The 27,532-nt window shown below is 36.5% G+C and overlaps 1 protein-coding gene and 1 non-coding gene across 2 annotated transcripts; one reads left to right on the top strand and one right to left on the bottom strand.

Moving 5' to 3' along the window:
• Window positions 1-100: 100 nt before the first annotated feature.
• On the top strand, window positions 101-1,363 carry LOC149498184 (uncharacterized). Its single transcript, XM_089717978.1, has 2 exons — window positions 101-1,297; window positions 1,360-1,363. The coding sequence occupies exons 1-2, from the start codon at window positions 120-122 to the stop codon at window positions 1,361-1,363; spliced, it is 1,182 nt and encodes a 393-aa protein (XP_089574104.1). The 5' UTR covers window positions 101-119.
• A 9,528-nt stretch (window positions 1,364-10,891) lies between these two features.
• On the bottom strand, window positions 10,892-10,998 carry LOC119369143 (small nucleolar RNA R71). Its single transcript, XR_005176828.1, has one exon. It is a non-coding gene; the product is annotated as a small nucleolar RNA R71 (small nucleolar RNA).
• Between the last annotated feature and the right edge of the window lie 16,534 nt (window positions 10,999-27,532).

Here is a 27,532-nt window from a genome sequence, read left to right as displayed (position 1 = left end):
AATCTGCTCAAATATGACATGCCTGTTAATTGTTGGATATCTACATCATACAATATTCTAATACGATGCATGGTTTTCTGTGATAATATACAGAGAGCGTGTTATTTTTGATCGATAGTATGGAGGGTGTTAGTCGGGGAGATAATTTTAATCCGCTTGAGGAGCAGTCTGAAGCGAGACAGGAAGAGCGTGGTAATGCTCCCGAGCATGCTGATGTCCCTGTTGCACCAGCTGCTGACCCTATAGCCCAGCAGATGGCTGCGTTATTGAGACAAATGGCGGGTAACTTACAGCAACAGCAGCAGCCAGTTAGACAGTATGATAAGTTGGTTAAGTATGGGGCCACAGAGTTTTCAGGCACCACTGACCCGATGGTAGCTGAGCAGTGGCTAGAGAGGATTGATAGGGTTTTCCTAAAACTCCAGTGTGATGATGCTCAGAAGTACGATTATGCAGTCTCTTTACTTCAGGAAGATGCATATGAGTGGTGGAAGACAGTTCCTAGGAGCAGAGTGCAACCACCAGTTCTGACTTGGACAGACTTCCTGAGGGAGTTTAAGAAAAAGTATGTTCCATCTAGCTATGTGGATGCCAGAATAGAGGAGTTTCTGCAGCTCAAACAGGATCATAGGACTGTAGTTGAGTATGAGAGGGAGTTTACTCGGTTGAGTTATTATGCTGGGAGGATGTTAGTTACAGGTAGGGACAGGTGCAAGAGATTTGAACAGGGATTGAAGCCCAGTATTAAGAGCCATGTGATCGGCTTTGAACATGAGAATTTTTCTGCATTGGTATCACAAGCTCTGAATCAAGAGAAGGTTGATCAAGAAAAGGCTACAGAGGAGAAGAGTGTCAGGAGGACTTTCCCAGTGGCTAGTAGCTCTAGTAATAAAAAGAGGAGATTCTTCAGTCCATTTCCTCCTAGATCTAGCAGTGTGAGGCCACAGAGCCAGAGACAGTTCAGACTACCATTGCCACCTCCACGAGCTCCTCCAGTTACTCGTAGTTGTGTTCATTGTGGTAGATATCATGGCGGAGTGTGTAAGTTGACCACAGGAGCATGTTTTAACTGTGGTGAGGTTGGACACTTTGTGAGGGATTGCCCTAAACCGAGAACGACTACGGCATATACAGCCACAGGGGGATCGATTCAAAGACCAGCTGCTAGTTATGGCTCTTCTCAGTCTTCAGGCAGAGGTAGGGGCAGCGGTAGAGGTAGCATGTCGGGTAGCCAGGGGACAGTGAATCAACCAGAGCCTATTGGTGTGCCAGCTAGAGTTTATGCTATGAGGCAGAGGCAGGATGCTGATGCAGCTGATGTGGTGACTGGTATATTGCCTTTAGTTAATCATGATATAGGTAAACTCTTTAATCATAACATTTCTATCTTGCATCAACACACAACCTAAGCCATTATGAGAAGCATCACTATAAACAGTAAACTCTTTACCTGGAATAGGTAAAGTCAAAACTGGCACTTCAGTCAAGCACTTCTTCAGCTTATCAAAGCTCTCCTGACATTTATCTGTCCATTCAAACCTAACGTTCTTCCGCAATAGTTGAGTTAAGGGCAAAGCAATGATAGAAAATCCCTTAACAAACTTGCGATAATAGCCAGCCAAACCCAAGAAACTACGAATCTCGGAAACATTCTTTGGTGGCTTCCAACTGGAAATAGCCTCAATCTTACCAGGATCCACTGCAATACCCTCTGCAGATACAATATGACCAAGAAAAGCAACTTGTGCTAACCAGAATTCACATTTAGAAAACTTAGCATAAAGTTGTTTTTCTCGAAGAGTTTGAAAAATGATTCTTAGGTGCTTATCATGCTCTTCTATATCTTTGGAATATACCAGAATGTCATCAATAAAAACCACAACAAACTGGTCAAGGTAAGGTCTGAAGATCGTGTTCATCAAAGCCATGAATGCTGCTGGAGCATTAGTTAATCCGAATGGCATAACTAGAAACTCACACAAACAAGCACCTCACTTCAAAGTTCATGGAATTCAAAAAGTAATCCATAGAAATGAAGGAGGAAGTGAAAATAACTAACCTTTTCTTAAGAATTACTTGAAAATTCTTTGATTTTCACCTTCTTTTTGCTTGGTTTTGACTCAAAACCCTCCTCCTCTCTTCTTGAACGGTTTGGCCTGCAACAATGAGTGAAGTGTCGTGGTTCTTTCCTCTTCTTCAATAAAATTATATAATAAACTTTATTAAAAATTCCTTCCATGTCCTTTAAATGCAAATTGCACTATAATCCTCCCTTTTGTTTTCCCTTCATCCTTTGGCACTCTAATCTTTTTAATCATTTTACTTTAGTCCTATTAGGTATAAACCAAGTGTATTTAATATTCTAAACGCCACTTGGTAAAAATCGTACGGAAATTACCGTTTTTCAGGCTTTTCAGGTAAAATCGTGCTTTACCGAGAAGTCATTCATCTTTCAACTCATTTTTGATTTCCTTTAAGCTTTCACATGGATTTGTAAAGATCAATTAATGTTTCATTTAATTAATATTAATATCCTCAATCTATAGTGTTTCCCATTATTTTAAGTTTTCCTTTTATTCGGATAACCGAATTCATCGAAAAAGCTAAAATAGAAAGAACTACAAAATTGAGGATATTACAATAGCTGTTGTCTTTCTAGAGCTGGACATGAAGTTTTAATTAAATCTGTAGCGCAAGCAATACCAGCTTATTGTATGAATGTATTTTTGCTTCCGATATCTATGAGCAATGAGATGCAGGTGATGTTTACTAAATATTGGTGGAATGGTAAGGGGGAACATAGGGGTATTAAGTGGATTGCTTGGGATCGCATGTGTAGTAAGAACTTAGTTGATGGGATGGGGTTCAAGGATTTAAGATGTTTCAACACTGCTTTGCTATGGAAACAATGATGGAGGTTATTAACTGACACCAACACTCTCATGTATAGTGTTTTCAAAGCTAAATATTTCCCTATAGGGGATTTTCTATCTGTTACTCCTAGATCGGGTTGTAGCTTTGTCTGGAAGAGTGTCTTGTTCTCTAAACAGGTGTTGCAGCAGGGAGTGAGATGGAGGGTAGAAGATGGGAGGAGTATATATGTGAATCGAGATCCATGGATTCCCCGTGAGAACAATGCCTTTGTGGAGGATGGTGCTCCTTTTATTCCTGATGCTTTAAGGGTGTGTGATCTCTTTGTTGCAGGCGAGAGGAGATGGGATATCTCAAAGATTATTCATCTTTTTACTGTTAATGATATGAGGAAAATTTTGAGTATCTCATTTAGCCTTTATCCCCATCATGACAAACTCATATGGCATTTTGATCGGAAAGGCTTTTATACGGTCAAAACTGCTTATCATGTAGCTTATCGTTTGGTTAGAAATGGTGGTGGTGGTGAAGATGCATTATAGAAGCAGATATGGAAGCTTGATGTTCCCCCCCAAAGTCTGGGATTTTATATGGCATATGGGTCGTAATGTGCTCCCCACTAGAGAAAATTTATCACAAAGGGGTGTTAATACTTCACTTCAATGTTTATTTTGCCAAGAATATGAGAATGGGGATCATGTGCTAGTCAAGTGTTCTGTTGTAAAAGAGGTGTGGAGGCAGGCTAGTTTTATTTTTGCTAATATAAATTTGTCCTTTCAGGAATTGTTCCTTCATATCATCTCTTCGAAGGGAAACCAACGTGCCGAGTTGATGGCTACAGTTGCATGGAGTTTATGGGCTACTCGGAACGCTATGTTGTGGTCCAATGCCTGGCCGAATCCTTGGCAAATTTCTCATGCGGCTCGCCTGCTTCTAGATGATTATTGGGCTTCATTCGCTTCATCATAAGAAGCAACAGCGGTCCTACATGCTGCATCTGCTCCTTCTTAACCAGCCCATATCGAGCATCAAGCTACTTGGCTCGCCTATGTTGATAGTGCAGTGTTACGGGCAATGGATTTTGTGGGCTTTGTCTTGGCTATTAAGGATGATGAAGGTCATTTTTCGTTAGCTATTTCGAGTTTTGAGGAAGGTGGTGATGATCCGTTGATTGCGGAAGCTCTTACTTTGAGGCGATGTTTGCATTATGCCTCTGTTTCTTTACTTGATCCTGGTTGCATTTTTACTGATTGCCAATCTTTATGTTTGTCTTTGGAATCCATGAGTGAGGATAATTCTGATTTTGGGTTGATTGTGTCTGATTGTAAGGCCTTGCTTCTTACTAGACCAGATATTAAAGTTTTTTGGATTAGATGACAAGAGAATGAGTGGGCCCATCTACTGGCGCGTAATTCTATTCGCCATAGTAGGTTTCAACTATGGGTTGATATTCAGGATGTACTGATTAAGTTTTATTCTCAAAGATAATATATGAGTTCTCTTGTTTTCAAAAAAAAAAAATTTTTGCTTTTAGGACTTTAAAATTTGGATCGGTTGACCATATCTATTAAAATGATTGGCAAAATTAATAATCAAATTGCAGATCAATTCATTTTGACCCAAATCTTCATTAGATTCAATTTACAATGTTTTTTTTTATTACACAGTTCTCTTAAAATTTTTAATTTTTTTTGAGTATTAGAGAAAGGGATTTAAAACTAAATCTATTGTCAGGTTGTATATACACTTATCACTAGACTATGCTTTTATGTGCAAAAAAAAATTAAGTTTTAAAGAAAGAAAAATGAAATTATAATAGCCACCATATTAAGTTTCAAATTATTTTAAAAAATAATTGATTCAATTCATCATTATAAAAGGAAAATAAACAAACATATACTAACAATATAGGAAGGAGGAGGAATTCTACAGATACTGGCTATGATGAGAAGTAAATTTTATAAAATGGGCATGAGACCTACAATATTATACAAGAATGAAAATTGGGACCAAAAGCTTAATATATGTTCACAAAATTAAAATGCAAAAATCACTATGGGCTTGATTTACGGCCATAAGATTACAAATAATTACATTCAATTAAAAGGGTGTAAGATGCACAAGTTGGGATCTTAAAAAAATTGAAAGATTTCTGATATAGTTTGATCATGTCTTATATAGCTTATATGATCTGGTATATAAATGAGATACATTAATTATAAAGGGCCTTAAAAGGAAAAGAGATAATAATAATATTATTGTGTAATGTAGTCTTGCCCTACTACATGTGAGTGTTTTGCCCAGTGTATGTGAAGTTTTCTTGTGAATCATGGTTGTCGCTAACAACGTTTCTGGTAACGATATGAGGATGGTTGTCTTAGACCTGTCAAATGATGAGGATTCGGAGTGGGATTTACAGCAACATAATGGAGTGAATGCCTCCAAGTCGAATTATTCCTTGTGCCTGGTTAGGAGATTGTTGACTGATCATAAGATTAACTATGAGGTGATGAAGTCTTTATTAGCTAAGTTATAGCGGGAAGGATGTGGTATTTATATTAGTGAGGTGCTCCTTAAGGTTTTTTTGTTTCAGTTTTTACATGTTGTCGATTTGAATTGTGTATCGAATGGTGGCCTTGGTCTTTCAATAATCACTTACTTGTCCTTAAGGTGCCTACTTGTGTTGTAAGATGCACAAGTTGGGGATTTTAAAAAAAAATTGAAAGATTTCTGATATAGTTTGATCATGTCTTATATAGCTTATATGATCTGGTATATAAATGCGATACATTAATTATAGAGGGCCTTAAAAGGAAAAGAGATAATAATAATATTATTGTGTAATGTAGTCTTGCCCTACTACATGTGAGTGTTTTGCCCAGTGTATGTGAAGTTTTCTTGTGAATCATGGTTGTCGCTAACAACATTTTTGGTAACGATGTGAGGATGGTTGGCTTAGACCTATCGAATGATGAGGATTCGGAGTGGGATTTACAGCAACATAATGGAGTGAGTGCCTCCAAGTTGAATTATTCCTTGTGCTTGGTTAGGAGATTGTTGACTGATCATAAGATTAACTATGAGGTGATGAAGTCTTTATTAGCTAAGTTATATCGGCAAGGATGTGGTATTTATATTAGTGAGGTGCTCCTTAAGGTGTTTTTATTTCAGTTTTTTCATGTTGTCGATTTGAATCGTGTATGGGATGGTGGCCTTGGTCTTTCAATAACCACCTACTTGTCCTTAATGTCCAAAGTGATTGCAAAGCAATTTAGAAACTTCATTGGGGAGTACATAGAGCATGATACGAGGAACAATAGTAGTAATTTGTGGCACTTCTATATGCAGTGCGGATTGATGTTCGTGGACCCTTGAAGCACCGGGAAAAAGTGCGTAGTAGTGGTGGTGAGGTTAAGACTGTGAATTTTCGATATGAGCAGTTGTTGGTGTTTTGTTTCATTTGTGGCTATCTTGTACATAATGATAGTTACTATGATAGGCTTTTTGACCTACCGGAGGGGCCAGTTAAGCAAGGCTTCGTATGGCAACGCGGCAAAGTCAACCACAGTGCAGTCCATCATGGTGGTTCTAGGTAGTCAATGGTAATTGGTTATGTGAGGAAGCAAATGTCTATGGGCAATCTCCTGCTAGGTGTTTGGCGAGGTAGAGATTGTCTAATGTGAATCTCGGTGTCCATATGGAAACAAACTCCTCTAATGGTTCTATTAGTGGGCGGGAGGATAATTTGAAAAATATTATTGTGGGCCAAATGGGTATTGGAGATACTAAGCCTGTTGAGGTGGATTCTGAGGATATAGAAAGGCTTTGCAAGAAGGGAAGAAAAGGGTACATCGAGACCAAAAACAGGAAACCCAACTTAATGTTTCGGAACAACTTGATGTAAGTCCTAAGGGGGATTCTCAAATTGGCCAAGAAGATGACGTACCTTAGTTGGAACTACAGGGGTCTTGGCAATACCCGTGCAATTCTTGCTTTAAAGTAGCTTGTACGCTCTTATAAGCCGAGTATGATTTTCTTGTGTGAAACGCTTGTGAATGCAAATAAAATGGACGAGGTTCGGAGGAAGGTGAGTTTTTATCATTGTTTATTTGTTGATGCTACTAGGCATTCTAGGGGTTTTGCACTTTCATGGAAAGAAGGCCTGGATGTGCGAGTAGTGAACTATAACACTCACTTTATTGATTCTCATATCTATAAAAATAATGTTGCAGTCTATCGAGTTACAGGTTTTTATGGGCATGCTCAACATATTCACCGTCATGATTCTTGGACTGCTCTTCGATGACTAGCGAGTCTCTCTCCTCTTGCTTGGGTGTGTATAGGGAACTTTAATCAGATTTTGTATGAAGCTGATAAGAAAGGTGGTGTAGTGGTTTCTAGCTCTCCTCTTACTAAGTTTCGTGACACACTGGCAGCTTTTCATCTTTTGGAAATGCCTATGGCGGGTTGCTGCTTTATTTTGTGTAACGCAAGGAAAGTGGGGTGGATTAAGAAAAGGTTGGATTATGTTTTTGTGAACGAGGGATGGCTGGAGAAGTTTTTGAGTACTTGGCTTCAGAACGTTATGGCTGCTATGTCTGATCATGCTCGTATCATTCTTTGGATATCTGATATTTGCAGGAATCAGCGGCAATATATTTTTTGGTTTGAAAACGCTTGGTTGTGTGACCCAAGTATTATTGATGTTGTTTCATAAGGTTGGCAGGATAATGGCAATGTTGATCTGTTGCAGAAAATAAACTTTTATGGTAAAACTCTTACAAGTTGGGGTAGACAATTGAAACACAAATTTCGTAAGGATATTGTAGTCACGAGAAAAGATGTCCCTGATTCGATTTCCAAGTGTTCGCAATTGAAGTTGGACCTTAATTATTTATTACAGCAAGAGGAGATTTTTTGGCAACAGCGAGCGGAACTTTTTTGGCTCTAAAGTGATGATGAAAACACTCAATTCTTTCATGCTGCAACATCGACTCAAAGTTGTATAAATAATATGTCTGGGTTATTTAATCATGATGGCATTTTTTGTGAAGACCAGCAGGAGATGAGTGTTATTATTACTTCTTACTTTTCTAACTTGTTTACTGCCTTTATTACTTATCATGATCCAGTAGTAAATCTTATGAATCCAGCCCTCTCGGCTGAAGATAACTTGCTATTATTAGCCCCCTATTCGGATGAGGAGATTAAGGATGCTCTCTTTCAAATGCATCCTGACAAGGCACAGGTTCTGACGGTATGAATCTATGCTTTTACTAAAAATTTTAGGGTATAGTTAGTGGTGATATTATCAGAAGTTGTAAGGAATGGCTTGTTACTTGTGTTTTTCTGGAATATCTTAATAATACTTCCATTGTTCTTATTCCTAAGATTTCAGGCCTATATCTCTCTGAAATGTTGTCTACAAAATTGTTGTGAAGGTCTTGGCTAATAGGCTCAAAAAAGTTCTTGATAAAATTATTTTTGTTTCACAGTCTGCTTTTGTTCTTGGCAGACTCATCACATATAATATTCTTGTTGCTTTTGTGCTTATTCATTTTATGAAGAGAAAGACCACAGGAAGCAGGGCTTGGCAGCGTTAAAGGTTGATATTAGCAAGGCCTACTATAGAGTTGATTGAGTTTTCTAAATGCAGTTATGTTGAAATTGGATTTTGATAGGCGATGGGTTGATTTGATTATGCTATGCATTTCTTCGAATAGTGATAAGGGTATTTTTAGAGTAATTTTTATATAGTTTTTATTAGGATTTTTTGGTAGTTTTAATTACTTTTATTAGTTTTTATTTAGTATTATTCATGTTTTTGTTCAGAACTTGATCTTAAGGAAATTTGTAGGATTTTGGCAAGAAAAGAGCAAAATAAGGCAAAACACTCAGGCTCTAGCACGCCTGTGCTAGATTCAAGGAAAATCAAGTAGAGACTTAGAGCCGAGCATGCCCCAGCCGTGCTATCTAGCACACCCATGCCAAAAGAGGACATCAATCCAAAGGTGTGCTTGCCTGAGCACAGTCCATGCTGCATTCTATCTTGGAGACTCAGAGCCTAGCACGCCCTAGCCGTGCTATATCGCACGCCCGTGCCACAGATTTCTCTCTAAACGTGCCCCTGAGCACGACTCGTGCTGAACCATCCTTAGAATCAAGCCCCAGCACGCCCATGCCAAAAATCAAGTGCTGTTTTGAGTCGAAAATGCCAGTTAGTCCCCACCACTTGCATAGGCCTACCTGAGATATTTTCCTAATGTACAAATCAAGTTTTAATCCTATTTAGGCACATGAGAGAATCCTAATTGAGAAGAAATCCAAAGCCTAAATGTTTTCCTATTTCCAAAAGATTTCTTACTTAATGAAGACTCTATTTCCTAAACGAAGTTGGATTTTCTCCCAGGAGGTCTATATAAAGAGGGAACAAATTCATTGTAGAGAGATCTCTGGTTCTACCATCTTTTATTCTATTATTTTCTCTCTCTCTAAGACTTCAAGCATTCAAGATTTGTGTGAAGATTCAAGGAAGCCATCCACATTATTTGTTGACTAGTTTTTATCTCTAAATTCTTAATCTTGTTTTTACTTTTCATTATTCACATTGATTATGGAGTTATTTTCAACTTCAATTGAGTTTTATTTCATTACTATGTCAAACTAAACTCTCATACTAGGGTTTTGATGTAGCTTAATTTCTTTTCCAATTTATAATATTAGATTTGTTTTTCTTTGTTCAAGGTATAATTTCTTATTGAACTTAATGCTTTTAGGCAGAATTTCCCTCATGGATTGATTTATTTCATTAATCACTATCGGGAGAGGGTTTTTGATATGAAAAAGGTAATAAATTGCATGATAATAATAACTTGATGCGGAAGCTATATGGTTTTACTTATGGGGGGTTTTCATAAGTTAATGACCTTAGGTTATGAATTCACAAAACAAACCATAAAACTTAATGATTTAATTCATGTTTGATTGCGCTATTGGAAGATAGGTAATTAGACCGGGTTAAAATAACAATACATTGGGAGAGCTTGTTAGTGATGTTAGGGTCGTTTCCCCTACTTGAACAATTAAAATTGATTAACGAACTAATAAAATAAATTGGATAGAATTAAGTGAAGTCAAAATCCCTAATAGTTTTTAATCCTTGATTCTTATAAAAAATTGCCTTGCTTGATTTCTTCTTATTCTCTTTTATTTATTAAAGTTAGTTCTTAAATATAATTCCCTTTATTTCCGTCTAAATAATAGTAGGTTAACATAATTTTGGTACTTGGTATACAATCCCTGTGGAAACGATACTCTTTTCATTTTATATTCCTTGTTGAAATTTCGTACACTTGCGAAAATCACTGTCAAGTTTTTGGCGCCGTTGCTGGGGATTGACGTTACTAATATTAATACTAATTACCCTATTATTAATTTAGACATTTGTTCTTTTTTTTTTAATTTTTCTAGAAAATTATTTCAGGTGTTTATGCAAAGAAGATAAAGTAGAACTGAGCCCTTAATTTTTTATCTAGAAATCGAAAAGACTTGTCGTAGGAACAACGGTGCTAGAAGAGCATGTGAAAGCAAACTTGGATAGCAAGCAAACATGGCTGATGAAGTCAACCTAGAGGACGGACCTCAATCTCATGTCCGCACCTTGCGAGACTACACAACCCCTTCTCTCAATGGAGCTACCTCAAGTATCACTAGGCCTAGGGTGGAGGCTAACAATTTTGAGATTAAACCTGCTATTATCCAAATGCTTTCCACCTCAATTCAATATGGAGGTCTGCCCAGCGAAGATCCTAATGCCCATATTACAAATTTCCTAGAGATTTGTGATACTTTCAAACAAAATGAAGTTTCTGAAGATGCCATAAAATTAAGACTCTTTCCTTTCACTCTAAGGGATAAAGCACATTCTTGGTTACAATCATGCCCTACTGGAAGTTTTACAACATGGGAGGAATTAGCTCAGAAATTTTTGGCAAAATTTTTTCCATCTTTAAAGACCACAAAGTTGCGCAATGAGATAATGACCTTTGTCCACCATGCCTAAGAGAGTTTGTATTAAGCTTGGGAGAGATTCAATGACTTACTTAGAAAGTGCCCACATCATAGTTTGCCCAAGTGGTTACAAGTACAAACTTTTTATAAGGCATTGTCTCCTAACATAAAGATTACTCTAGACGCAGCTGCAGGGGGATCTTTTGAAAGAAAAGAAATTGACGAGGCATATGACTTGATAGAAGAGATGGCAAGCAATACCCATTATCAAAGCAACTTCGAAAGAAAGAAGACTGCAGGAGTTTATGAGACTCAATGCCAAGGTAGATAATATGGTAAGGAAGTTGGACTTATTGACTACTAACCCGGTTAATTCTATTATGCAAGCATGTGATACGTGTAATGGGCAATATAGGATTGGAGAATGCATGTTAGATTCGTTAAATTCGCAAACCTTGGAGCAAGTAAACTATTTGATGAATCAAGGAAGGAAGAATTACCCATATTCTAACTCTCCTTACTGCCCTCTCTAAATCTCATATGGACTTCATGAATGAAACTCGAGAAAACAATAAAATCCAATACGCTGCAATAAGGAACTTGGAGATTCAATTAGGACAGTTTGCAAATATGATGGCTTCCCAACCCCAAGGTACGTTACCTAGTAATACTAAGAAAAATCCTAAGAACAGGTACAAGCTATAACCTTGAGGAGTGGCAAACAATTCGAAGATTCAACCAGAAAGGAGAAAGAGAAGGAAGAGCAGAAAAAGATCCCCATCATTAACCTTGAAGAGATGGAGGAAGTAAAATCGTATGTTCCACCAGTTCCTTTTCCTCAAAGGTTAAAGAAAACAAAAGATGACAAGAGTTTCCTCAAGTTTCTTGATGTCTTCAAAAAGCTTCAAATCAACATCCCTTTTGCTGAAGCCCTTGCTCAAATGCCCAGTTATGCAAAGTTCTTGAAGGAGATCCTGAGCAAGAAAAGGAAGATCGATGATCAAGGAACGGTAATGTTAATAGAGGAGTGTAGTGCAATCATTCAAAATAAATTGCCTCCAAAATTAAAAGATCCAGGAAGTTTTTCTAATCCCTTGTAACATTGGAAATCTTGATTTTGAAAAAGCTTTAGCAGATTTAGGAGCTAGCATTAATCTTATGTATGAAGTTTTTAAGATGCTAGGGATAGGAGAGCTAAAACCAAAAAGAATGTCTCTACAGTCGGCAGATCGATCAATAAAATACCCAAGAGGGATTGTAGAAGATGTGCTCGTCAAGGTAGGTAAATTTATCATTCTTGTTGATTTTGTTATTCTTGACATTGATGAAGATAAAGAAGGATCCTTAATCCTTAGAAGACCTTTCCTTGCAACTGCAAGAGCATTGATTGATGTGTATGAAGTTAAATTAACTTTGAGGGTAGGTCAAGGGGAAGTTGTTTTTGATGTTCTTAAATATTGCACGCTTCCTATGGATTATAATGACTGCTTTAGGATTGATATTATTGATGAATGTGTGAAGGACATTGACAGCTTGAATGTAAAAAATAAATTGGACTCTAACAAAGGTGACATTAACAATCAAAACATCAAAGATGAGAAAGCGAGTGAAGTGCCAAAGCGAGAGTTAAAACAACTTCCATCTCATTTGAAATATGCATTTTTAGGTGAAAATAATTCTTTTCATATTATTATTTCTTCTCACTTAACACTTGATCAAGAGGAAAGGTTGTTACAGGTTCTAGGAAAGCATAAAAAAGCCATAGGATGGTCAATTTCAGATTTGCAGGGAATAAGTCCAAGTGTGTGCATGCACAAGAAGGAAGACTACAAACCTTCAATTGAGCATAAAAAAAGGTTGAACCCAAACATGAAAGAAGTAGTCAAGGCTGAGATCATAAAGCTTTTGGATGCTGGCTTTATCTATCCAATTTCTAATAACAGTTAGGTAAGTCCCGTTCAAGTTATTCCAAAGAAAGGAGGTATGACAATTATTTCTAACAAAAATAATGAGTTAATTCCTACTAGAACTGTCACAGGTTGGTGCGTGTATATTGATTATAGAAAATTGAACAAAGTAATATGCAAATATCACTTCCCTTTACCTTTTATTGATCAAATGCTTGAGAGACTTGCAGGTTACCCATACTATTGCTTTTTAGATGGTTATTCAGGGTATTTTCAAATACCTATAGCTCCTGAGGATCAAGAGAAGACCACTTTCACTTGCCCTTATGACACTTTTGCTTATAGAACAATGCCTTTTGGATTGTGCAATGCTCCTGCGACTTTTCAAAGGTGCATGATGTCCATATTTTCTGACATGGTTGAGAAGTTCATTGAAATATTTATGGATGATTTTTCAATGTTTGGTTCTTCTTTTGATTCTTGTCTATATAACCTCTCTTTAGTAATGCAGCGATGTGAGGACACTAACCTTGTTTTGAATTGGGAAAAATGTCATTTTATGGTTGGTGAAGGTATTGTTTTAGGGCACAAAATCTCAGAAAAGGGGATTGAAGTAGACAAGGCCAAGATAGAGGTGATTGAAAAGCTACCACCTCTAAATACAATAAAGGGAGTAAGGAGTTTTCTTGATCATTCAGTGTTCTATAAGAGATTTATCAAGGATTTCTCCTAAATCACAAAACCTCTTTGTAATTTATTAATTAAGGATGTTCCTTTTGATTTTAACGAAGACTGTTTGAATGCTTTTAACAGATTGAAGAAAGAATTGATTTCAGCTCCTATTATTACCACACCAGATTGGAGCCTACCTTTTGAACTCATGTGTGATGCAAGTGATCATGCTATATGAGCCTGTTCTTAGGCAGAGAAAAGAAAAGAAGTTGCATGTCATTTATTATGCTAGTCGCACATTGAATGATGCACAATTGAATTATGCCACCACTGAAAAAGAGCTTCTAGCTATTGTTTTTGCTTTTGATAAATTTAGAGCATATTTGATTAGAGTTAAAACAATAGTTTACACTGATCACTCAGCTATTAAATATTTGTTAGAAAAGAAAGATGTAAAGCCTAGATTAATTCATTGGATTGTTCTTTTGCAGGAGTTTGATTGGAGATTCGTGACAAAAAGGGGACCAAGAACCTTGTAGCTGATCACTTATCCAGGCTTGAGTTGGGGGAAGAAGAGTAAGTAGAGTTGCAAATTAATGAAGACTTCCCCCATGAACATCTTCTTCTTCTAGCAAATCTCCAAGCTCCATAGTATGCCCACATAGTTAACTACCTTGCTTGCAAGACTAATCCTCCCAATCTTTCTTATCAATAAAAGAAAAATTTTTCCATGATCTTAAATATTACTATTGGGAGGAGCCTTTCTTGTTTAAGTATTGTAGTGACCAACTCTTCAGACAATGTGTGCCGGAAGAAGAGATGCAAAGCATCCTTAGTTTCTGTCATTCAATGGAATGTAGAGGATATTTTGGAGCAAGCAAGACAACAGCACTTATTTTAAAAAGCGATTTGTATTGGCCTAACTTATTCAAAGATGCTTTTAACTTTGTTCGTCTTTGTGATCGTTGTCAAAGGTTAGATAATATTTCTAAGAGACATGAGATGCCATTAAACAATATCTTGAAGTGGAGATCTTTGATGTTTGGGGCTTGGATTTCATGGGACCATTCCCATCTTCTTATTCCAACCAATACATTCTAGTAGCGATGGATTATGTCTCGAAATGGGTGGAAGCTGTTGCCCTTCCCAACAATGATGCCAAAAGTGTGATGAACTTCATCAAGAAATATATTTTCACTCATCATAGTACTCCTAGAGCAATAATCACTGAAAGAGGTAAGCACTTTTGCAACAAATACTTAGATTCTCTTCTTTCGAAATATGGTGTTACGCATCGTGTAGGTACCCCATATCACCCTTAAACAAGTGGACAAGTGGAGGTCACAAATAGGGAAATCAAGAAGATATTGGAGACCACAGTTGGCCAATCAAGGAAGGACTGGTCTAGGAAACTCGATGATGCTCTTTGAGCCTATAGAACTGCATTTAAAACACCAATTGGTATGTCTACATATCGAATGGTCTATGGTAAGGCTTGTCACCTCCCTATTAAGTTAGAACACAAGGCATATTGGGCAATCTAGTTTCTTAACTTTAATGCTAAAGAGGTTGGTCAAAAGAGGTTGCTTCAATTGAATATGATGGATGAAATGAGGATCCATGCTGATGAGAATGCCAAAATCTATAAAGACCGCACCCAACAGTGGCATGATAAGCATATTATTCTGAGGGATCTGAAGGTAGGCCAACAGGTATTACTCTATAACTCTAGACTCCATCTTTTTCCAGGTAAATTGAGATCTAGGTGGTCTGGACCATTCACGATCAAGGAAATCTTTCCATATGGAGCAGTTGAAATAGTGGATGGAAACCGAAGTTTCAAGGTCAATGCTCAATGGTTAAAAGTTTACCAAAGTGGAGATTTTAATCCAATCAAAACCGTTATAAGCCTTGCTTAATCTTGCCTGAATTGGGTCTAGTGCGTCGAGCTTAACGATGTTAAACAAAAGCGCTTATTGGAGACAACCCATATTCTTTTCCTTCACTCTTCTTTTTTGATGTATTTTTGTTATTTTTCTTATCATTCTCCAAAAATTTTCCTCATGTTTGTTCTCCTATTTTCAGTTAAGTTCTTTCAGGTAAAAATTGAGGCACAAGCTCTAGGACGCCCAAGTCGTGCCATTTAGCACGCCCGTGTTTCAAAAAGGTGAAAATTGCTTTGAAGGTTAGAGCCGAGCACGCCCTTCCCATGCTCCTCAATATGTCGACCAGGTAAGACCATTTTATTCTTGTAGGTCAGAGCCTAGCATGCCCAAGCCGTGCCATTTAGCATGCCTGTGTTTCAAAAAGGTGAAAACTACTTTGAAGGTCAGAGCCTAGCACGCCCTTCCCATGCTCATTAGCACACCCGTGCCAGGTAAGACCATTTTATTCTTGCAGGTCAGAGCCTAGCATGCCCAAGCTGTAACATCCTAGTGAGTTGAGTTGAGTCATTTCATAGAGGTAAGTTGAGTTGGGTTGAATCAAACCTTATTGGGGTAGAATGAGAGTATAAGTGGACTTATGTGAATGTAAAGTTAGGACTTGCTTGCATTAAAACATACAGCTTGGGTATGAAGTTGTAGCCTTTGTACACTTGAGGTACCAATTAGATATGTTACACAGCCAACTCACTTCTTCTAGAGACTACCCGTTCTTATCAATTTACTTTCCTATTTTCATGTTTATCATTCTCTTCTTACTTGTCCCGCCCTTTTCCTTTCAATTTTCAACGTAGTTAAGCATTAAGTCAACTCCAAGTAAGTAGAATTCCTTGAAGTTTTATGTTATTCACTCTTTAATTCTGTTATATTGGAGATGAATTATGAGAATTCTTGTGTATAGGAGAAGAAAGTTCAAAAGTAGCAGAAAAGAGAAGCTAAAACAGAGTCCCAGCTTTTTGAAAACAAGGTTTGATATCTCTTGTTATTTCCCATGTTCTTTGCATGAAAAATTGTATGGAGTGTTGTTCATGAGATCATGTGTTGATTATTGTTGAATGAAAGAAGTGGGAAGGATGTGAAAACAGGGGATGAATATATGAAGTGGAAACAGAGTTTGCTGGAAATTTTATCAGCAACTTCATCTTGATTTTGACCTTATTAAATGATGGAATTAGGAAGTGTCATAGAAGAGTTATTTGCTCCTCTATGTGTTAGCTTTACGTGGGCTTTTGAATCACTCAATTTGGAGTTGTATATTGTGAGATATGGCCAAAAGAGTACAGACTGTGCAGGCTGGAAACCGCGCGCGCGCGAATTGCATGAATGAGGTCGCGACTTGTCACTGACTCTCATTTTGCACTCTACGCGGTCGCGACTTTCACATGCGCGGTCATGACTTTGGCCAGAAGCTCTCTAACTCTCAGTTTGCGCATTTCGCGCTCGCGAACTCCACAAGCGCGCTCACGACTTCATCTCGCGCTCGCGACTTGTGTTGCGCGGTCGCGACTTGAGCCAGAAACCTCTCTGACTCTCATTTGACATTCTCGCGCTCGCGACTTTCAAAAGCGCGCTCGCGACTTACCTCTTCAGTGTAACTCGCGCTCGCGACTTGGCATGTCGCGCTCGCGACTGATGCTTTGACATTCTTTTTGTCTTCATTTCCTATGCAATTAACTTCCTTTGCTCATCATGCATGCATCCAATCATTGTAAAGCAAAAATACAACATAAGAACATGGATTAAAACAACATGTAAGCATTTATATGGTGTGAAATCAAATCAACATGATGAACTATGAAGTTATGCAACCATTTATGTATTATGGTGTTATATTATTGACATGTACATAATAAGCTCCATTGAGGTTAGGGAGAAACCATGTAGATAAGGCTATGTCGCGACATAGAATAGCATATCTGCGCCTCATACAGTTTGGAACTCCGGCTACAGGCCGTTGAGTGGATATGATTAAACCGTGCGGTGCAAATCCGGTTAGGGGCACCAAAGCGGACAGTATCTCACTAGATCATACAGTGGCATAGGCGAATCCGGTTCGGGGCCTATAGCCTACAGTATTCATACAGTTTATCTTATCACTTCGGTTTCACTATAACCTTATGGAGCCATACAGATATCTTGACATAACATTGCATGAATCATACAGTATACTATACAGCAAGAAAGATCATCAAGTGAAACATGACAGTATCATGATATGTGTGCTTACATTCCATATGCGAGTAAATGTGTATTTATTTCCACATATGTATGTGCTTATACGTTTCTTCATTCATTGTGATATTCACTGAGTTTAATCAAAGTTGCAGAGTTCATACAGCATAAAGAACATCAGGTAAGATCATGAAAGTATAATGTTATATATGCTCACAAGTTTATTTATTTAATTCTTAAGAAGCCATACAGTCATGAGTTGTTATTAATCATAACTTATATGATGTGACTAAAAGGGCATAAGTCATACAGCATAATGAATAGCAAGTAAGACAATGAACATATACTGTTATGTATTCTTACATATTTATTGATTTCATGCAGACAACACAATGAACAGCAGGTAAGACCATGATGGTACCATAATGTGTAATATAAGGTTCATGTAAAGGAGTTATGAGAGAAGTAGATTAATTATGTTTATGAGTTAGACGTTCATTCGTTGCTATAAAGAGACATTCATGTTAAAATTTACTGATTCTATGAGTATCAATGCTTTATGAAATTGGTATTTGAAGTTAGTTGCCATCGCACTTTGTTTAGTATGTGACGTATAAGAACCACTGAGTTTTATACTCAGCGCGTTGATTTTTATCACGCGCAGGTTGAAGATCGTGGTTGTTACTTGAAGACTTGAGGAGTACTATCAAAGCAGAAGTGCTTAATTTGGTCATAGTAGATTGAGAGATGTAGAATTAAGATTTATGGCATGTATTAAGAGTTATGGCATGTATAATTCTTTTATTGTTAGAGCTTATGTGATTGTAAAGATAAGTGAAACATGTAATTATTTTGGTGTAAGTAGTTGGTGATAAGAATAATATTTATGAAATGATTGAAGATGAAATAGTTTACTATAGTTGATATGATTAGGTCATGAAAACTTGATATAGATTCTGAATGAAATTAATTGCTAGATATTAAATGCTTTTGAGGATTTATATAATTATGTAAAGATATTTATATAAAGGGTTATTGTGTTATGATGATTCTTGGAGATGTTGGAAGTTTAGAGTGTAATTGGGAGTGTTTATATTCATATTTTGCATACAGTATGCTATCAGCATGACAAGATATAAGTGCAACCAGATTGTAGCGTCTCGGCTCGGTTCATTCGGGTTAACGGGTGGACCGGGAAGGGGTGTTACACAAGCCATGCAATTTAGCACGCCCGTGCCAGCCGCCGCCTCAAAAGACTCAGAGGCTAGCACACCTTGACCGTGCTATGTAGCACAGCCGTGCCACGTTTCAGATCTGCGATTTTAAAGGGCGCCTTTTCGGTTACCGCGCATCCCTATCTACTTAAAGCGCACGCCCAAGCCATCCTTCTCATTTTTTTTCGCTTCATCTCAAGCACGCCCCCTCCTCTCTCCTTCTTTTTCATCTTTTTTACACTTTTTCTCTCAACCCACAAGCTTAGCAAAACCCATTTTTCTTCTCTTTTCTCCTTCTTTCCCCATGCCTCCAAGGTACAAATGCAGCAGGTCTGCCTCTTCAGTGGCTGCAAGAACTCAGCCAATCGCCCGTCCTCCAACCACTCCTCCTCCAATTGCTCCTCCTCCAATCGTTCCTCCTCCTGCGCCTCCTCCGTTTGAGATCGACTCACCAGAACAACAGGAAAGGTACAATAAACTCTCTCTTCGCCCTATTTTGCCAAATCATTTTATTGATGAATCTGCGTTAGCACAAGTAAGGCTTAGAGATGCTATTTTAGAACCTCTTAAGCGTATTGGGTGGGAACAGTTTATTGTCATGAAAGACCTTATTTATGCCCCTATGATCTTAGAATTTTTAAGTTCATATTCTACTCTTATTCGTCTGTTGCCTGTTGAATTCCCTAACAAAATTACATTCAGGCTTTTTGGGAGAAATTATGAGCTTTTGGTAAATGAGGTTAATCACATCTTTGGTTTCCACACTGAAAATGCCCTTAATCAAATACCCACAGATTTTATAGATCGAAGCACATGGTACACTCTGACTGGTGATGTTCACTATAATCATAGATTTTCAAAAGCTTCTAAATTGAGAAACCTAGCCTATAGATATATTTATAAATTTTTTGTCAACACTATTTTTGGGCGAAGTGAGAGTGATGGAGTGTTGAGTCAAAATGAATTATATTTTATCTGGGCAATAGATCAGGATATATTACTTAATGTTGGCTATTGGTTGTGCTTACGATGGGCTAGAGTTGCAAGGGTAGATAAAGAAGCTATTATGATGGGATGTTCTGTGACCCGAATTGCATCTTATTTAGAGTTTGGAACCCTACTTGGCCAGTTTATGATAGTGTGGGAGGAGGAAAGGGCACTAGGCTAGACTTAGATGTCATTGTGCATATGAAGTTGGTAGAAAAGACAGGGGATTCATTCCGTATTGTGGGGTCCCGAGAAGAAAGTTCTGATGATGAGGAGGCTAAGGATGATGGTGACACTAATATGGAGGAGGGTAATCTGAATCCTTTCCATGACTTTGGTACTTCTTCTGGTGCATGTACCTCTAGATCTGATCCTTCTTTTTAAAGAGCGTCTGACTTGTCCAACAATGAAGTTCTTGCACGTATGATGTCCCGAATGGACATGTTTGATGCCCGCCTTAATGGAATGGAGACCATGATTGCTGATCGGTTCCAGTCAAAAGAGTTTATGCATGGGAGCCACGACTCTCGTATAGACACCATGCAAGGCCACTATGAGGGAATTGCTAGCCAACTCCAAACAGTGATTCAATTGCTACAGCCACATCCACCTCCACCACCTGAAGATTAATTATTTTTTTTGGTTCTTTTTTCGTCCGCTTTTTATTTTTATTTTTCATACCTTTATATTAAATTTGTACTCAGTATTTTGGATATTATGTTTTTTTGTTTTTAGTGTTTTCTTTCTCAATAGTTTTGGTAATTTCCAACACCCGGCTCTTATTGTATTTTTCCTTCAATCTTATTGTATTTTTCAATACAATGATGGTAATGGTTTCTACACTCTCATACTCTTTTATTACATAATTGATAATATGATAAGTTTGGAGATTTGATTTTAAGCTCATTGGGGACATTGTGCTAGATTAAGTTGGGGGAAGGGAAATTTTAGTTAAAATTTTAATTTTTCTTTTGTTTCATCAGTTTAATATGGTTGGAATAATTGTGAGCAAGCTTGAAAATTATCATAATTCATTAAACTGCGATGAATTAGTTGTTCTTCGAAGCTAGTTGTTATTTAGCTTAAATTTTAATTTTTGACATAACATAATTCTTTGATTTAACCATTTGTTTTTAAGATTATGAACACTGATTTTTATGAATTTTATGATATATAGATATGTTTTAATCAAAATTTTATTTAACCTTGACATTCTTAGAACAAATTAGAATTCCCTTTGAAACAATATTTTTAAATGCTTACATTTAGAAAGAGATGATTTAGGCATTCTTTGTTGAACTTCATACTTAGCCTAGGCCACCTAAGTTAAAGTATGATCTTTGCAACCAATTTGAAGCCTATAGTTAAATTTTATTGTTCACCCTTATTAATCCTAGCCATTAACCCAATTTAATTTCCTACCCTAAGTGCAATGATGTATAATCAAAGGATTTGATTTTTATCAAAACATAGCAACAAAAGGGAGAAAATTTCATTAAATACTAGCAAGTGAAGAAAGTAGAAAACTCAAGGAGAAACACCCCATAAAAGAAGTAATCAATTAAGAATTCAAGTTTGAGGAATTAAAGTAAGGAAGAAATTATGAAAGTATTATGAAAAATACCTTGCCAAAGTAACTCTAATTTTTGAGCTAGTGAAGGACCTTCAAGATTAATCTCCCTTTACAAATGAAAATTTGTTTTGATATAAATGAAAAATCTTGATATTATGCATTCTATGTGCTTTTTGTCTATCTTTTTATCATTTTCCTTTGTTTGGCTAAAATTATTCGTCTAAAACCCCATTACAACCAAAAGTAAAGACCTTTTGATCTTTTTTTAAATGTATGCATTTCAATTATGGAGAAGGGATGAGTAGTTCTGCCTATGGGAATGTTAAACTTATATTAAAACATCTTATTGAAAGGTTAAATAATTTTTTGTGAAAAATCATATTTTATTTGTCATAGGTTGAGTAATTATTGGTGTTGAAAATCTCATTAACTTATGTTTAAATTAAGGAATGTGTTTTATTTAAAATTGAATTTTTGCTAGAATATAATTAGCATAGGAAACACTTGATTTATTCTCATGTTAATGATTTTTGATACTTTTGAAATTGTGAATAATTATCCCCAACCATATTAAACTAGCTTTGTTAGTTTGTGCTTTTCTTTTTAGTTTCTTTTAGTTTTGTTGCTTGAGGACAAGCAATGGTTTAAGTTTGGGGAATTTTGATAAGGGTATTTTTAGAGTAATTTTTATACAGATTAGGATTTTTTAGTAGTTTTAATTACTTTTATTAGTTTTATTTAGTTTTATTTATGTTTTTGTTCAAAGCTTCCTTGAAACATAATTTGCTTGATCTTAAGGAAATTTGTAGGATTTTGGCACAGAAAAGAGCAAAATAAGGCAAAACACTCAGGCTCTAGCACGCTCTGCCCGTGCATATCAAACACGCCCGTGTTGAATTCAAGGAAAATCAAGTAGAGACTCAGAGCCTAGCACGCCCCAGCCATGCTATTTGGCACACCCGTGCCAAAAGAGGACATCAATGCAAAGGCGTGCTTGCTTGAGCAATTAGCTATATGGTACAACTAAATAGTGTAGATGTTGGGCCGATGGTTCCTAGTAGAGGTCTGCGGCAGGGGGACCCTCTTTCCCATAAATTTATTTCTTATTTGTGTAGAGGGGTTGTCAGCCTTATTTCGTCTTGCAGAAGCTGTAGGGGATATCCATGGTTGCAAAATTAATTAAGGCACCCCGAGTATATCACACCTCCTTTTCGCGGATGATAGATTTTTATTTTTTTGCGCCAATGGTAGAGAAGTAGATTGTGTGCAAAATATCTTACAAGTCTATGAACAGGCAGTTAATCTGCAAAAGTCAGGTATTTTCTTTAGTCCGAATGTTTCTGTTGATTTGCGTACTGCTATTTCTGATGTTCTTCTTGTGCATGCTCCCCTAAATCATGGTAGATATCTAGGCCTTCCTTCACTTGTTGCTAGGAATAAAAATGCAATGTTTGGTTTTATTCGAGATAGGTTGTGGAAAAAATTGCAATGTTGGGAGGGGCGTTTTTTATCTAAAGCTGGCAAGGAAGCTCTTCTTAAGTCGGTAGCCCAGTCTTTGCCTGCTTTTTGCATGAGTGTGTTTTTAGTCCCTCTTTAAACTTGTGTGGAATTAGAGAGAATGATGAATTCGTTTTGGCGGGGTGTAAAGAGGGATGCAAGACATAGTTTTCATTGGCTATCATAGGAATGAATTTTGTGCTAGTAAAAAAGAAGGTCATATGGGTTTTCGACATCTCCATAGTTTTAATTTGGCACTCTTGGGCAAACAAGGTTGGCATTTGTTAACTAAACCGTGTACCCTTCTTCACCGGATTCTCAAAGCTAAATATTTTACTAATAATGATTTTTATAATGTTGTTTTAGGGAATAACCCAAGTTTTACATGAAGGAGTCTTTTGTCGGCTCATAGTGTGCTGAAGGAAGGACTTAAATGGAGAATAGGGAATGGTGTGCACATTAATATTTGGTCCCAGCCATGGTTGAATCATGATAACTCTTTTTTTGTCCAATCTCCTACTCTGGTTGGTTTTGAGGATTGTAGAGTCTCTGATTTAATTAATCATGAGTCTAGGAGATGGAATAAGGATCTTGTTAGAGGTTTGTTTCATCCTGGTAAGGCTGAATTAGGTCTCCAGTACCCATTGAGTTTAAGGAATATGGACGACCGCTATGTCTGGCACCTATCTTAAAAAGGTGTTTATAAGTCAGCTTATTTTTGTGCTTTGAGATTGGCTAATATTAATACAAGTGCGTTTTTTAGTGTGTTTTGGCAGACTCTTTGGCAGCTCAAGATTCCACTGAAGGTTCGCAACTTTGTCTAGCGTGTTGTTGGGTCTGGGTTCCCTTCCTATGTGGTAAAAGCCCATATTTTGAAGTCCATTAAACTAATTACTGTTTTACAATTTTGCCCCTCAACTAACAGCCATATTTATGATATTTTTGGGTGCTATTTGATTAATTCACACATCCAAAACCGTGTGAGAAAAACAGAAAAGAAGAGGAGAGGAGAGGGATTTTTTCTGCACAGCCCCATCCAGCACCAGCCATTGTGTTCTGGAGATTGCCGGAGTTCAAACCGTTGGATCTTTGTGATATTTTGGTATGTTGTTCTTTACTCTCTGTTCTTGATTCTCACCGAAGGGATTTTCATTTGGAGGTTCAGAGATTGAGTCATGGCTCTGAATCCGAAGCTGTCCTGTTCTACTTCCAGCTCTACATAGCTTCATCTTCTTCAGCGTTTCGGCAGTCACCCTTTGTCGGATTGAGCTGATTTTTGGTGAGCATGTTCCTAACATCCAATTCTTGATTCTGGCTGATTAGTTTAATTTTTTGATGAGTAGAACATTTTTAAATGTATTTAAAACAACAGCTGTGTTTTGTGATCACTCCATTTTGTTGCTACACATTTGTTTGCGGTATAGCTACATTTTTTGTGGTTGTAGCTTGCTGTAATTTGTAAGACAATATTTGTGATAGTGAACTTTATTTCCTTGGACCGGAGGAGAGGTCCCGCGGTTTTTATCCTTCACACCGGAGGATAAAAACCAGAGAAGAGGTCCCGCGGTTTTTATCCTTCACACCGGAGGAATTTTCCACGTAAAAAGATTTGTGTTCGTGTGGTGAGTGTTATTTTTGATTATGCATGATTCTTGGCAGCTTGTGTTACTTGAATTTGTTACTCATTGTTACTCCTAATAGATTCATTCAAAGTGGGGAAGTTTTTTTTTATTCTGAAGTTATTGTTGTGTTACTTCCCATCATGTGTGTGTCAGAATATTCTGTCCACAAAAGCTGAATTGGTGGAGAGAGGTGTTCCTATGTCAACGACATGCTTGTACTGTCATGGGGTTGATGACATTAGTCATGTCTTGTTTTTGTGTCCCCATGCTATGGTTTGTTGGCAATCTGTTGGGGTTGATACTTCGGAGTTACCAGTGCAAGGTTTACTTCCCTGGTTTGTGAATCTGTTACAACTACATGGGAAGGACCGTTTTTGTCGTTGTGTCATAATTTGGTATATTTGGGCTCATCGTAATGCACTGTTGTGGAGTGGGGAGCATTTTGCTGCTGCTACTACAGTTCTTCTTGCTAAATGTTATCTGCAGGACTGGACATGTGCGAGAGAAGGCGATGCTGGGTTGTTTCGACAGTCTCAGCACGTGGTGCAACATGTTGAACGTTGGTGTCACCCCCCTCTTGGCTAGGTAAAGTGTAACTTGGATGCAGCTCTTTTCCCTAACAGTAACAGGGTTGTCTATGGGGCAATCTTTTGAGATTCTGCTGGTTCTTTGCTTTATGGCATGTCGGGCACGTTTATGGGCAACTGTGATCCTTAGATGGCAGAACTAATGGGATTGCGAGAGATTGTTACATGGATTAAGGCTCATCAGCTTTCTAATGTGCAAGTTGAGATTGATGCTCAGCTGGTTTATAAAGAAATGCAACAGCCCTCTTGTGATTTGTTGGAATGACATGTTATTGTAGCTGATTGTGTTGATTTATGTCATAACAGTAATAATGTTACTGTTAGTTGAGTTAGGAGGTCAGCGAACAAGGCTGCACATGCTTTGGCTAGAGTATCTTATCTAGAACCACATAAGAAGTTGTCCTAAAAAACCTACTATTTTTTGCCATTAGTACCAAAACATAATGAAATGATTCATATGTTACTCCATCTAATTTAGGATTAAAGTTTAGGTATTATGGTTGTACTAATAGATATTCTCTCCGTCCTTAATTTCTGTCTTACTTTTTTGCAATAAAATTTTTTTTAAGTTTTTAATGTGTATTTCCGTCTTTAATTATCGTTGTACCATATTTCTATTACAAAGATATTATTGTTTCTATAAATATAGCGATTCCATAATATGATTTTTTTTTTATTTCAAGAATAATTTAGTATGAGTAATTTATTCATAATAGAAATAAATTAAATTTAAAAAAATTAACTTGAACTTTTTATAATAGAAACAAAACTAAATAAAAATTATAATTTAACTATGTTAACTGAATTTTCTTAACATGTGTAAAAAAGCTAAATTTAAAACCAAAATTATGGAAAGAAGGGAGCACAATATCAAAATTACAACTAGGCTGAAATAAAGAAATCTCCAATCTATACTTAATTTTTTTTTTTTTCAAGCAAAATTGAAACAATAATAACATTGCCAATGTTGATAGCTCAGAACAAGAATCCAACATGGGATATTTGCCCAAAAAGCGAGTGCATTCACCATCCCATTTCTATACATCGCTTAAATGGCTAAGACCAGGAGAGATGCGATGTGGCCAACAATTATGACTGGTGAGTCAAAAGGTACCCATAAATAACGCTAAGTTATGATATATACTACACACTTGATTGTGCTTAAAAAGTCATTATTATGGACAAGACAACACAGAGAATTGATTTATAGGTCGGCAGGGAACCAACAAACATGGCTGTGATCTCCATGATATGGTTCTGTCTTGGTGGCTTCTTGGTTCTATGGCATGGCAATTTGCATCTATGACCATCTTCCTTTAAGAAGCTAATTAGTTTTTCCTTCCCACGCTAAGCTTTGCAATTATCAACATTAAATCATATACTCCATAGTTTTGTTTTTTTTTTTTTTTTTTTTTTTGAAATTGTAACTCATTAATGATAATATGAAGAATTATAAAATATTCATATAGACCAAATATAGAATTTTAATATTTAATAGCTAGTAAAGTCTGCGGATCTTTTAACGAAACAAAGCAATTCATATCCTTTTGAATAATGAAACTAAAACTAAAAAAATATAATATTAATTCTTTTCACTTGGAGTTAATCTTGACAAAAGATATAAATTTTCATAGCAACAACTAGTCTGTTAATTGATTTGGATGACAAAATAATAACTTTTGTAGATTTTCTATACTTGAATTGCTTTTACAAGAATTTGTAACATATGATGAACACATATGAGTTTCAGCCACTATGCATCAATAGTGGAACAAGACACACTTCCACACCTACAAATAAAGATCTAAAGTCTCCTACCAAATGAAGTCAATATCATATTTTTATTTAGTAATAACCCTCACAAAGAATGGACAAACCTCACAAAGAAAGGACAATCCTCAAAAAGAAGGGACAAAAAAAAATTTTCAATTATGGAGACAAAACAATAATAACAAAGACAAATAAAAAAACAAATTTATTATAGAAAAAAATATCTGAGTTTATTAAGGTAACCAAAAGAAAGAGCAAAAGAAAGAGTAGAAGGTAAAGGGCTATCGCTAATAAACAATGGTAACTCCAAACTAAAACTAGAATTAGAAGACTAGAGAGAAAAGAGAAAAATGAGAGCAATTAAAGGTGTGTTCACTTGTAGAAAATTGGAGTAGTTTTATAGAAAAATTTTTCAATAAATCTGAAAAATAAAATTTTGTATTCAAATCAGTCAATTTTCTATTTAAAAAACTAGAAAACAGTTTTTCAACTTTCCAAAATTTAGCTAAAGTTTGGAAAATAGCTTTAAATTATTTTCCACCATTTTCCATTATAACAAAAACATGTTTTCCAACTGTTTTCCATTTTTATAAAATGATATTTTCTTAATTGAGCCTTCTCAGAATTATATCAATTAGAAGCGATAATATCTATAAATAACTTTTTCTATAAAATATTTTTATTGAATAAATAAAAATATTTAAATA

This window comes from Jatropha curcas, chromosome 2, assembly GCF_041381405.1.
Source record: "Jatropha curcas cultivar XTBG-Jc1 chromosome 2, XTBG_Jcur_1.0, whole genome shotgun sequence".
Classification (NCBI taxonomy): Eukaryota; Viridiplantae; Streptophyta; class Magnoliopsida; order Malpighiales; family Euphorbiaceae; genus Jatropha; species Jatropha curcas.
Note: the sequence above shows the minus strand (reverse complement) of the source record. Positions and strands in the feature narration are given on the sequence as shown.

What these genes read in the sequence shown, in the direction of transcription:
- LOC149498184 (XM_089717978.1), top strand. Translation starts at nt 120, where the DNA reads ATGGAGGGTGTTAGTCGGGGAGATAATTTTAATCCGCTTGAGGAGCAG.